Genomic DNA, 12233 nt, shown 5'->3' on the forward strand with positions numbered 1-12233 from the left:
GGGAAACATAATAATAATAATAATAATAATAATTAAAAATATATATATATATATTACGTAGGATACCGCCGCCCCTCAGTCAGTGCGCGCGGTTGCAGTACTTGGTATTTAGGTTTGCAGAAGTGACAACTGAAAGTTCAACCACAGTGAAGGGACCCCTAGATGGCAGCACCGCTACACTAAGCGATATATCTTTAATTACAAGCTGTATGTGTATATCAGTTAAGATGCTCTGTTTGTGTATCAAAAGCCAGGCTCATTATTTCCTTGTGCTGCCCATTGTGCCCAATAATTAAATTGAGAGTTCCACTGACGCCCAGGATAAGCTACTACAACAAGGATTTCCTTGGGGTATGCAAAGACAACTTTAAACTTGCCACGGTGTCAACTGATGAAGTGTTTAAAAAACTGCGCACCCTACCTCAATTCAAGGCCGCTGGCCATGATAAAATTGCCCCCAAATTTCTCATAGACTCAGCTGCCACCATTGCCCCAATCATTACCCATATTATTAATCTATCTATCAAGCAGGGTTATGTCCCCCAGGACTTCAAATTAGCCAAGGTAACCCCCCTGCACAAAAAAGGCAGTAAACTTGACCCTGGCAACTACAGGCCAATCTCAATCCTTAGTTCCATCTCTAAGGTAATGGAAAAAATTGTCTATGAACAGGTGGCTAAATATCTTGAAGAGAATAAACTGATCTACGAGTTCCAGTCTGGCTTCAGAGAGTCCCATTCCACAGATACATGCCTCATCTATTTGAATGATTACATCAAACGTGAAATTCACGATGGCAAATATTGTGGCATGGTCATGCTGGACCTCCAGAAGGCATTTGACACCGTCGATCATTCTATTCTGATCGAAAAACTCAAAGCTATTGGTCTTGATAGCACAGCAGTGAGATGGATGCACTCTTACTTGGTGGGGAGGGAACAGATGGTGGAAGTCAACGGAACCCTGTCCCCCCCCCTCCCAGTAAACTGTGGAGTACCTCAAGGGAGTATACTAGGACCACTGTTGTTCTTAATATACGTAAACGACATGTCATCTGCTTGTGACTGCAATCTGTTTCTGTTCGCGGATGACTCGGCTCTCCTAGTCTCAGGCAGAGACATTTTGCAGGTTGAAAAGGCCCTTAACTGTGAACTTAACAAGATCTGCACCTGGCTCAATGACAACAGACTCTCAATTCACCTAGGCAAAACTGAATGTATCCTCTTTGGATCTAGTCAGAAACTTAGCCTAGTTGAGAACTTCACAATTAAAGTAGGTGACACTGTGATAGAAAGAAAAAAACACATCTGCTACCTGGGTTGCATCCTGGAGGCTAACCTATCCAGTGAAAAAATGACCACCAAGGTAATCAATAAAGTCAATCAACGAATTCGCTTCTTGCAAAGAGTTGCCCCACTGATCAATATTAAATCCCGAAAGACACTAGGAGGTGCTCTTATTGGGCCCCTCATTGATTACGGAGTCCTTGTCTGGTATCGCGACGCCCCAGCTGCCTTAAAGCTAAAGCTCCAAACAGCCCAAAACAAACTAATTAGGGTTGTGCTTGGTCTCCCTCCTCTGACCCACCTTACCGAGCATCACCACGAAAGCGTGGGGTGGCTCAAAGTAGCTGACAGAGTACAGCATCTTGCAATGGGCCTGGTGTACAAGATACACTACACCTCCAAGATTCCCATGTACCTGACAAACTACTTCTTAAAGGTCAAGGATGTTCACGATCATAACACCAGAGGCAGCTCCACTAATCATCATCAGCGTAGATTTAACACTAAACAAGGCGCTAACTCGTTCTCCTGCTATACCATCAACATGTGGAACGCCCTTCCACAAGCCCTAAAGGAGAGCAAATCCCTAGCCTCCTTCAAAACTGGTATGAAAAGTCACCTTCAGACAGCAGCTACCCGTGACTTGTAAATAGACTAAGCCCCCATGCTCCCCCCCCCCTTTTTCTTTGTATTCTGCCTTTTGTATTTGATGTTATGCTTTTGAAACTGATATTATCCTAGATAAAGTACTATGTTCTATCCGTCTGTCTTTCAATGTTATATGAGATACTTAATGGTTCCTGTGGAAATAAGCCTCGGCTTTCTAGGATCTCCTTTTAGTTGACCTTGTACCAGTGATTTGTACTGTCATGAAACTGTACTTTTTTCTATTGCAAACTTCTAATAAATTCTTCAATCAATCAATCAATCACATAATCAGTGCAGCTATTCTGAGAGAGGAATAGAACATTGGTTGCACCAGCTGTTGTGAGTCTGACATGCAGACCTCCTCAAAACATATCAAGTAACAGCTTGCTGGGGTCAGACCCTCACCTCTGCAAGCCCACTCTATCCCATCTCTTCCTCCAAGGGTCAGGGTTAGTCTCCGTAACATAGGTCAAAAGGCCACTGAATTAAGACACAGAACACCCATACAGTTCCGGAACAGCATTTTATTTCACATAATGAAATGCATGATGGTAGACCTCACCCCGGGGACAATGCAGGAGGGGCCAGGGCATGGTGACAGGTGGGGTAGGGACGGGTGGGGGCGTACACTTTTGGGAGCACTTCATTTGTAACAGTAGGGTTACTTTAGATTGTTTAGAATCAACCCCGTACAAGATAAATGCTTCTTTGTTCATCCAACAAATATCTAATAAACATACCGATACAGGTAGCCCATGGCATTTACCCGTGAGCCTTGCACAAGCGTGCAGTTTCTTCAAGCCATACCCATGGCACCCAAAGGTGCTTAAGTTGGAAAGGGAGGCGTCATGGATGGGACTGCAACTATTGATTATTTTTGTAGCAATTGTTCTATTGATTACTTTTTCAATAATCGAGAAGCGTGTTCTCAGTTATAACTTTTAAAATGTTGTATATATTTCAACGACTCAATGTAAAAAAAAAAACAATTCGTTTTTTTAAATACTTTTCTAGCCCTATATAATATTTAATTAAAAAATAGAAGATCTGCAAGCTGCCAATGTGTCGCACCGCAATGCAATTGTAAACTTTTAGATCTGCTATTTTTTTTAATCAATTATTGATTCGTTTTCATAATCAATTAAATCGATGATGTATCGAAATTTCAAATAACTGTTGTAGTCCTATCTATTCCTGAACTTTCAGATGTAAACACAGATAACAGGACATAGGAGTGTTGGGGTCTCCACAGATTGGTCATAGTTACAAGACAATAGTGTTGAGATAAAGCTAATTCCAGTACTTCATTTTCAAATACAATCATGTGTGTATGGATGGATGGATAATTCACACCACTGTCTCTCTGCCTCACTGTTGGAACAGGGAGACAGACAGCAGAAAATAAAACAATTGTAGCAAAAATAGCATTCCACTTCCTTTTAATGTAATCCTTACCCCTTTCTCTATCTCTCTGTGTGTGTGTGTGTGTGTGTGTGTGTGTGTGTGTGTGTGTGTGTGTGTGTGTGTGTGTTCTAACCAGAACTAAGGTCAGCTGAGTTGAATTGTGTTGGACACACACCAGTACAGCCCGCTAATCTCCGCTCTGGGCTTGGACTGGTATGGCCAAAATTATTATTAATTATAATTATGTTGAGGGATCGGCATGTGTCAGTAAAACCAATTGGAATAATAATACACAAAAATAATAAGCATTCTTACCAATAAAAGCCAATCACTTGGAAAACACAGGTGATTGCAATCAAATCTCTTTGCTTCCACATATACCGTGTAAAGGCGTGAACAATATACAGTGTGTGGGTGATTAAACAGGTAAACTGTAGACATTCTGAACTTGGGCTCTGTAAGGTCATATTTTGTTAAGTGGCTCTGATACCTGAGTAGAATCAGCGAGAGAGCAGTAAGAATTGTACAAAGAGCAGGCGATTTGGACGGATGGGTGAAGGAGAACAATGATTTAATTCTCCTGCACACCAAACAGTTATAGAGATGTAACAACAGGTGTATAACAGGTGTTAACCACTCCCGGACAAAAATACAATGGCCTAAAGCCCAATTTATACTTAGGCGTACTACACGTCACTGGCACAGGAGGTATAGCGACCCTCTGGTTACCAGAAGGTTCCCGGTTCGATCCCGATCTCGGCTACTACTGGCTTCATGTCGAAGTGTCCTTGAGCAAGATTCTGAGCCCCGAACTGCTCCCTGCGAGCAGGTCGGTGCCTTGCATTGTTGCCTCCACCGTCGGCATGTGAATGCGAATGGGTGAATGTAATGAAGGATAAAGCGCTTTGAATAAAAGGCGCTACAGAAATGCAAATCATTTACCATTTAATTGAAAATCAGTTATCTTCAGCGAGCGGTCATATGACAAAGTATAAATTAAGCTGAACACACGGAGGGCCACTGTTCATTGCTTGGTTAAAGCAGCATTTTTTAGGTTCTAGTTCTCGGGATTCTGTCTGCTCCCACCCTCCTCTTCATCATCCTCCTCCTCTTCATCATCCCCATCGTCCCCGAACGTCTGCTCTTCCATGTTGACGAGGGCGTGCGAGCGAGCCACCACCTGGGCGGCTAGGGAGGAGCTGAAGCTGAGCGCTTCTGAGCCGTGGAGTTCCGTCAGCCTGTCCATCACAGAGACAGCAGGGATTCGGAGTTTCAGGAGACAGTCTAGCCCGTTCTGCTCAGCGCCCTCTTCAGGGAGCCCGTCATATTGGTAGAGCTCGGCTGTCCCCTCGCTGTCCGAAAGCAATGCTTCTCCTGCCTCATCTCTCGCCTCCTCCCGGCCGCAGCAGAACTCGGTCACCGGCTCAGCGTCGCTCTCTGTCTCTGTCGGGGAGAGGTCGGCCCTCGCCCTTGCTTCGTCCTCTTCCCTCTCGTTTTCCTGGGTGGATTCTGATAGGTGGTTTCCATCCTCAGCGCCTGTTCCTGTCACGCCCTCAGAGGCCGGAGTGTCCACTGGTTCAGAGGGAGTCTGACGGTCTGAACTGTCCTTACCCAAAGGCTTCACAGCAGCTAGGGAGACAGAGGAAGGTGTACATCAGCATTACGAGGGAGGAGTATTATCACAGAGGATGATATGATAGAGAGATGCATTATGGGTCAGCGCAGACCTTGGTCGTTGAATAGCAGCTGTTTCCACTTCATCCTCTCCCCCTCAGATGCCCGGAAGCCCAGCACAGCTTTGAGCTCTGACAGGACACGACGAGACTCCTCTCTCTCACGCTTCTGCCGTTCCCGTTCCTCCGGTGACAGCATGTCACACACTGACCCTCGCCTGTCACCCTCTGATTCAGAGTCTGACACATAGGCCTCCCACTCCTGGTTATACACAAGGGGTGGGCAGGGAGGTCGATCATGACACTGACCTATCATATAATGTTACACAGATACAGAAAGACACTGGAGAAATGCTCCCTCTCACCAGCTCCTCAGGCACAAGGTCCTTGTCCAAGATCAAGGGGTACGATGGGGTAGGGGTCGGAACATTGGGCATAGGGGCAGCACAGTGCTCCTCTGCTGAACCTGCTGGAGGACATATGGTTATATATATTTTTTACAGCACATCTATACTGACACTAGGTCACAGCATATTGTGTCCCTCTCTCTCGTCTGTTTCTTGTCCTATATATTCTGAAGGAGCTACTTCCTCCATGACTGGGAATAGTCTCAAGGCAGGAAGAAGGAAGTCTATGCTAAATATAACCCCACTGCAACCATGGAAACATACAGACTGGGAGGGAAGGTGGGGGCGGTATGTAAAAGAAAACACACCTAGTGTGAAGTGAGCGGTGCTATTCATGAGTTAATTTCATCAAGCCTCCCCCTCTATTCATGAGTTAATTTCATCAAGCCTCCCCCTGCTAATCACAGCGCGTCCTGCGAAGCTTGGCCAATGGGACCCTGGGTGTACAACAAACTTTGAGCCGTTTGTGCCAAGATGTAGGCCATATCTAGGCCAGATGTAGGCCACGTTTCAGTTTACTTTAGGGCCCGGATATTTCTTTGTGACCGGACATTTTTGGGGAACCGGACAAAGCCAGTTGTTGGAGCGTAGCTTCTTCCAGGAGCACCGCTCAAAAAAAACAAACATAAGTTGATAGTTTTCTGTTTTCATGCATAATATGTAGCAAGGAGAGTGGCGGGAAAGACGTTCCAACAAAATACCGTTACTTGTGAGCATGTGCATGCTCGTATTTAGCAGTGGTTCTCAAAGTGTGGTCAAAAGACCCCCAGCGGTCTTTGAGGAGTTGCAAATCTGTAACTCGAACAAATTACAGCTCCAATTGGTTCCATTTGTACCGTCTCCGAATTAAAATAACGCAAGAGGATTTTATGGCGTATATTGGAGTCCCAGAGATAACATTCTGCATATAGGCATGCCGTTCTTCCCACCTGAACAGGAGCTGGCCCGTTTCAGCATGCGTTCCACCTGGCACATGGAGTCTTCCCAGCAGCTGGTGCTGGCCTGCATGTGTGGCTGAAGGTGGTTCAACCGATTGCTCAGCTCATGGTAGCCCTCGCACGTCAGCTCCACTGGCTGCTTGGACACCATTAGCTTCTCCAGGTCATCCTCCAGGATGATCATCCTAACCACAACAGTGGAAAAAAAATCCCCCACATTTTTATGGAAGTATACTGTGGGGCAGTGGTTCCCAAACCTTTGAGCTTGTGACCCAAAAAACAAATCTGACGTTTGCTTGGGACCCAAACTAGTGAAAATAGCAGATCTAAAAGCTCACGTCGCTTCGTGCCGCGTTGTGAGCTTGTAGATCGGCACATTTTACTACTTCTTAAACATTTTAATTTATGGAATTTCTTAATTTTTTCCTTTATTTATTAATGGAATTACTTAGAAAAATTATAGATTTATTTTTATTATTCATGAAAATCTTACCTTTTTGGGTCATGTTTTTTGAAAATGTTTTGAAATAGCGGTAATAATAATTAAAAACTAAATGTAGTAAACAAAAACAAAGGGACCCATAAAAATGTGTCCGTAAGCCACAAATGGGTTCCGACCCACTGTTAGGGAACCAGTGCTGTAGGGTGATGGGTGCGTTGAGAGTGTTAGGGACTCACTCGCTGAGCAACGCCTTAAGATGCAGCTGCAGGCTGCGGATGGATGTGTGCAAGGTGTTGAGCTCTCTGCACTTCTCCCTGGCACCGCCGACCCTGTCAGAGCCCTGAGAGCGCGGCTGGGTCTCAAAGTAGCGGTGGAAGTCGTAGCTACGCTGGACCTCGCTCAGGCAACTGCCCAGGGCGTGATGGAGGGGCTCGGTCACCGCTGCGATGGAACTGTACAGTACACTTGTAAGAGGGGCCTCACCAATGGCCGCACCCTCCACGGACTCCTCCAGGCGATGTGGCGACAGCAACAGGGCCAGTCGACGGAAACACTCGGAGCTTTGCCCCACCCACAGCTGGAACAGCACCTATGGGATAGCAAGTGACTGAACCACCACCTCTCTCTACCGAGCTTTGATTACACGTCCTGCATTTTCTAGACATCGCTGATGTGCTGTCGGGCAGAAACCTTGTGTCTCCCTCCATATTTAATCTTTTTTTCATATATTAATGCCTTATTTTGTACTAAATTTCACCTATAATCACTTGACCAAAATAGGGAGGCAATCTTGAAAGTCATTAAGTCTGTCTGTGGGTTTTCATATATATTTAACCAATGAATACAATACAATTAGCTGTAACTTTTATAAAAGAAAACTGCATTGGATCCATTGGAACACAGGTAATTCTTTGGTTTGAAAAGTAATGGTTTTTGTATATACTTAGTTTCCGTCTCACAGCGATGATAGCCACGCCGTCTTTCATTCCATTTCTAATGGCATTGTGTTCGAAATGCGCTTTTAGCTTTCAAATCTTCTCCCTGTGTACTCTTCCGTTTTCTTTTGGGCTAATGCCTCAGTGATCCTTACTTTCAGGGCTGGGAGGCTATAGTCATCGGTCAGCTCCTGGGCCTGTTCGTCACCCAGATGCTCCACCCCTAGGCCTAGCCCTAGCTCCTTCAGAGGCACCGCAGACACATAGTTGTACACGTTGTCAATCTCAGAGTTCAGCGGGAACGTGGAGAGGAGTTAAGGACTCATCGCTTTCTGTAACGGGAGTGTTTATACACCTTCACAACACAAGAGATTTTGTTTAGCTCATAGAACAGTTGCTGTGCTCTCTCTCATGCGGTCGGCTTGACCATATTCAAACAACAGCCATTTTACTCTTAGAACCCCACAGGTCAGTATATCTACTAACTGTATAAAGTATATACAGTATTGTATACTGTAGTGTACACACAAGATGTAAAAGCAAAATGGACACAATTTTCGTAGCTAATCACTAAGAGATTTTTATTGTTTAAACCACATGTTATACTTTGTCGTATAACAACGTTTTGCTAATCATCTTGAAAATATTTTCACAATTTTGGAATAAATAAATTAACATAATTTGTATTGCATATAATGACATACCCAAAGTAGGGAGGGATCGATAATGAATCGATTATTTTATTAAATGAGACAATATTGATATTTTTTTATAATCGATTAAATCAATTACCGGTAGTTCAATGAACTATGGTACCCCTAATGGACAATGTAAACTGTGTACATGCTCAAGTGCATTCCAACATCCACTGCATTTTTATACCAATACCTCTACCTGCCCTAGATACAGTATGTGTCTGATGCCTTTACATCAAGTTACGTCTCCAGCAGTCAAGGTAAAGGATATGCCTTGAGCATGTGACAGGTGGCTCTGCGCGAGGCTCTGAAGGCTGAGCGGAGAGCCCGGTACAGGGCCTTCCTGAGCCCGATCAGCTGCTGGCCCCGCGGCACCGACCCGGGCCCCGCCCTGCTAAAGGAGCTGGCCGCACTCACCCTGTCGAGCAAACTTGACAAGTGAAATGTGATACAACTGTGCAGACGTCCCAGAGAGGCAGAGAAACACACACAACACCGAACACAACACTAGAGACGAAATACAAGACGTTTCTGCTGTGTGACGCGTTAACATGCAACAGGTGTGCCCGTGCGACTGGCCTGTACTCAAAAGAGTTAGGACGTGTGAATTGCGTGGGCCCTTTTGAAACACAACAAGCAGACAAAACGAAATGACATACTGACCTACTCAGTGATTTTTCTACATATAAGGAACTAAAACTTGATGAGCAAAACGTAAACTGAGACAGCTTGGAGAATGGGCACTTCACATAAATTATAAAAGCCCACGTAGTGTAAATTACGATTTCCATTTCTACACTCTCAGATTTCAACTGAGGATTTTGCGTTGAGGGGATGTAGCAGAATGTGGGTATTCATTTACATATACATGGTCAGTTAGAGCCTAGGGGATATAAAAAGTAGGGATGCACGATAGTGACATTTTGGAGCAATTGCATGCAATCCACCGATAACGATGTTGCAATACAAGTTTCCAGTAGGTTAGCTTACACCTATTATACATGTATAAATGTGATTCTGGGTGCAGATGCGGACTTCTTAAAAACTCTTTTGAAAGCTTCTCCAGAAAACACTGAGTTAAGCCCTTTGCACACAGGACAGTTGCGTTTTTTTCGTTTGCGGCATGAATAAAACGCATTGGATTTGGTGTGCAAGGCTGTGCGGAATCGGCGCTGCGGATCCAAAAAGGAGTCATAAAAGGAGTGATGAGTTTTTTACCGCATGCGACAAGACGCACAAATCGAACTGGTTTCGATCGAGAAAAAAACGCACGGCGGCAGCCACTCGTCGCACGGCTAATTCGGAGCCGGTGTGCATGAGGTCATAGAGAATCATTGTTTTCTTTTCAAAAAATTATATTGTCCGTTTTATCCGTGCGGTTAAACGCGCCTGTGTGCAAAGGGCTTTAATCTGAGGCCTAGCCTTTTTCAGCTACACATTGAAACGGAGCATACTTACAGGGTGAAGCCCCTGGAGATGACCTCGGTCTCCTGCACCAGACGCAGGGCTTTGCGTGACAGGCCAGTCAGAGCCTTGCTGTTCTGGACCAGCGTCTGGATTTCCGTGGCCCGAGTGTGGACGGCCCTCTGCATGGAGCCCTGTCTCCACAGACTGACACCCCTCAGACCCACCCAGCCCAGCAGGGCCATTCCCCAGGGGACTGCAGCCAGGGACCACAGGCCCTCAGAGGCAGAGCACAGGCCCAGCAACACTGCAGCCAGGCCCACCAGACCAGCCATGTCCCTGGATAAGGAAAAGACACAAAGAGAAAGTGGAATGTCACAAAATATAGCTACAATATAGGCACCACAAATAGGGGAGACAAGTTAGATTAACAGGTTGGATTTAACTCACACTCCTTTGTCCCAAAAAGTCCAATCAAAATCAATCAATTACAACAACTGAGTTCATCCAAAGTGGTGACATCTCATGTGTGTTTGCTTCTGTGAATGTTTGTGTGTAACTGTGTATGCGAACAGGGTGCGTCTTTGTCTCTCTGTCTTATGTATGTATGTATATCTTCCTTAACCACATTAACCCTGGCATCCCTATTTTGAGCACATTTTAAAAATGTATGAAATCACTCTTGAAGATAGCAGAACCACAAGCTCACTTCACTGTGGTACGTGTTGGGAGCTTGTAAATCAAGTGGTTCTGTTCGTACCATAGTGAGGGGTTTGCCAGAAGGCGAGGTCTGGGCAGGGCACTTGGGCGACTGGTTGAGCCAGAGGGCGAGGAGCCCAGGGTGAGTAGGCTGGGGTCCAACAACTCTATCAGCTCCACATCCTCCTGCAGCAATACATCCTGGTCCAGAATGCATCTCACTGAATACTGACCAAACACACTGTCCTGTGAGGAGGGAAGAGGATTTGTACAGTCAGACGCCTTTAGGGAATGCTTTTTATCTTTTATGTTAGATTTTCACCACTTTAACCATTATTTAATGCTTTAGCTATTAAAAAAATAGCAGATATATAAGCTCACATTGCGGCACCGAGTGCCGCGCTGCGAGCTTGTAGATCTGCTATTTTTGAAAGATCTTGAAACTTTGTACACATCTTTAAATATATATATATTTTTAAAGCAAACTTTTGCTTGTAAATCTTTGCTTCTGGGGTGGTCCCTGGAACAAAATATTTTGAGATGGCGGTCGGTGGTCAGATACATATATTATTTCTAGGGGTTCTTGACATTAAAAGGTTTGAGCACCACTGATCATAGAAACATACGTTTCTCAGAAAACCGTTAGGATTTAGAAGACTTCTTTTCGGTATTTTTCAGGCCTAAATGGGTTGGTTGGTTTCATAGGAAATATCCTGTTGAAATTCTTAACAATGCTTTCTTGGCACTCCAGTGCCATTTCAGTGGTAAAACTTACCAGCTGCTGCTCCAGCTTATGAGACGGGGCAGCCTGGTGAATCGGGATCCACCGCCACAGGGCATCGGCCAGTCTCCATAGCCGTCCTCCCTGACCGTCACAAAGAGGGATAGGCATTATGGTTATTGTTTATGGTTGAACAAACCTATTTTCTCATTTCAAAAGATATCTCTAAAGTCATGAAAATAAAATTAAATAAAAGGAGATGACAATTTCATATAACAGCAGTGCTACAACACAGTTTTGCTTCACAGTTTTCCAGTTGTCACGCTCTTGGTCCCAGCTGAGGAGACTTACTCTAAACATTATGGACAAACTCTCTAAACACCACCACACAGACCAATCGGGAGCGCTGCTTTTGATAATCCACAGCCATTTCAACGCATTCCGGACGTACATGGAAGGCTATTCGAAATGATGCAAGTGGTGGTTGTGCAAAATCTCCCCAAGCAAGTCTGTTGTAATCACCAATGGGGCCACTTTTCACTAATCTGCTTAAAGTGTTTCTCCGCAAGTATGATACATCTTGTTTAAAGGAAACGTTAGACTACTATGGCAGCTGCATCATAACATCCTGTTTCTGTCCGTCTCTGTAGGACTGTGAGACGTGTGTGTGTGTATCACAGTCTACAGGGGAGGAGGGGACTATCTTATTGATCCAGACTTGGCAGTCTGCACAATGACCCTTCTCTTGTGGGGGGTCTCTACTCTCTTGTGATTAGACTAAAGGCTGCAACCATATTGATTACAGATGGCAGATACAAATCTACGATGCAGAACTGGCATCAACAAAACAATGGGACTGCAACAAAGCAGAAAGCCTGCAACACTCCAAGTTAAATAAAGTATTTCCGGTGCACTGCTCAATAATATCAAGAAACAATGAAGAAGTCGCCAGCACACAAGGAATATCTTTTTTCTTCTGTG

At 44.8% G+C, this 12233-nt stretch overlaps 1 protein-coding gene across 2 annotated transcripts in view; it reads right to left on the reverse strand.

The window, feature by feature from the left end:
- Positions 1-4270: 4270 nt before the first annotated feature.
- The window catches only part of vezt (vezatin, adherens junctions transmembrane protein), a 12000-nt gene continuing 4037 nt past the window's right edge, over positions 4271-12233 (reverse strand). Inside the window, exons 3-12 of one of the 2 annotated variants that reach the window (XM_080754763.1) lie at positions 11307-11396; positions 10593-10777; positions 9887-10171; positions 8700-8846; positions 7889-8036; positions 7035-7387; positions 6348-6541; positions 5377-5477; positions 5066-5273; positions 4271-4967 (exon numbers count right to left, since the gene is read on the reverse strand). In XM_080754763.1, the coding sequence (XP_080610889.1) occupies positions 4396-4967; positions 5066-5273; positions 5377-5477; positions 6348-6541; positions 7035-7387; positions 7889-8036; positions 8700-8846; positions 9887-10171; positions 10593-10777; positions 11307-11396 (2283 nt within the window). In that variant the 3' untranslated portion in view covers positions 4271-4395. Of the gene's footprint in view, positions 4968-5065; positions 5274-5376; positions 5478-6347; positions 6542-7034; positions 7388-7888; positions 8037-8699; positions 8859-9886; positions 10172-10592; positions 10778-11306; positions 11397-12233 lie in introns of both variants that reach the window. The other variant, XM_080754762.1, reaches the window with a different exon arrangement.

Source organism: Nannobrachium achirus, assembly GCF_963921795.1.
Source record: "Nannobrachium achirus genome assembly, chromosome: 23".
NCBI lineage: Eukaryota > Metazoa > Chordata > Actinopteri > Myctophiformes > Myctophidae > Nannobrachium > Nannobrachium achirus.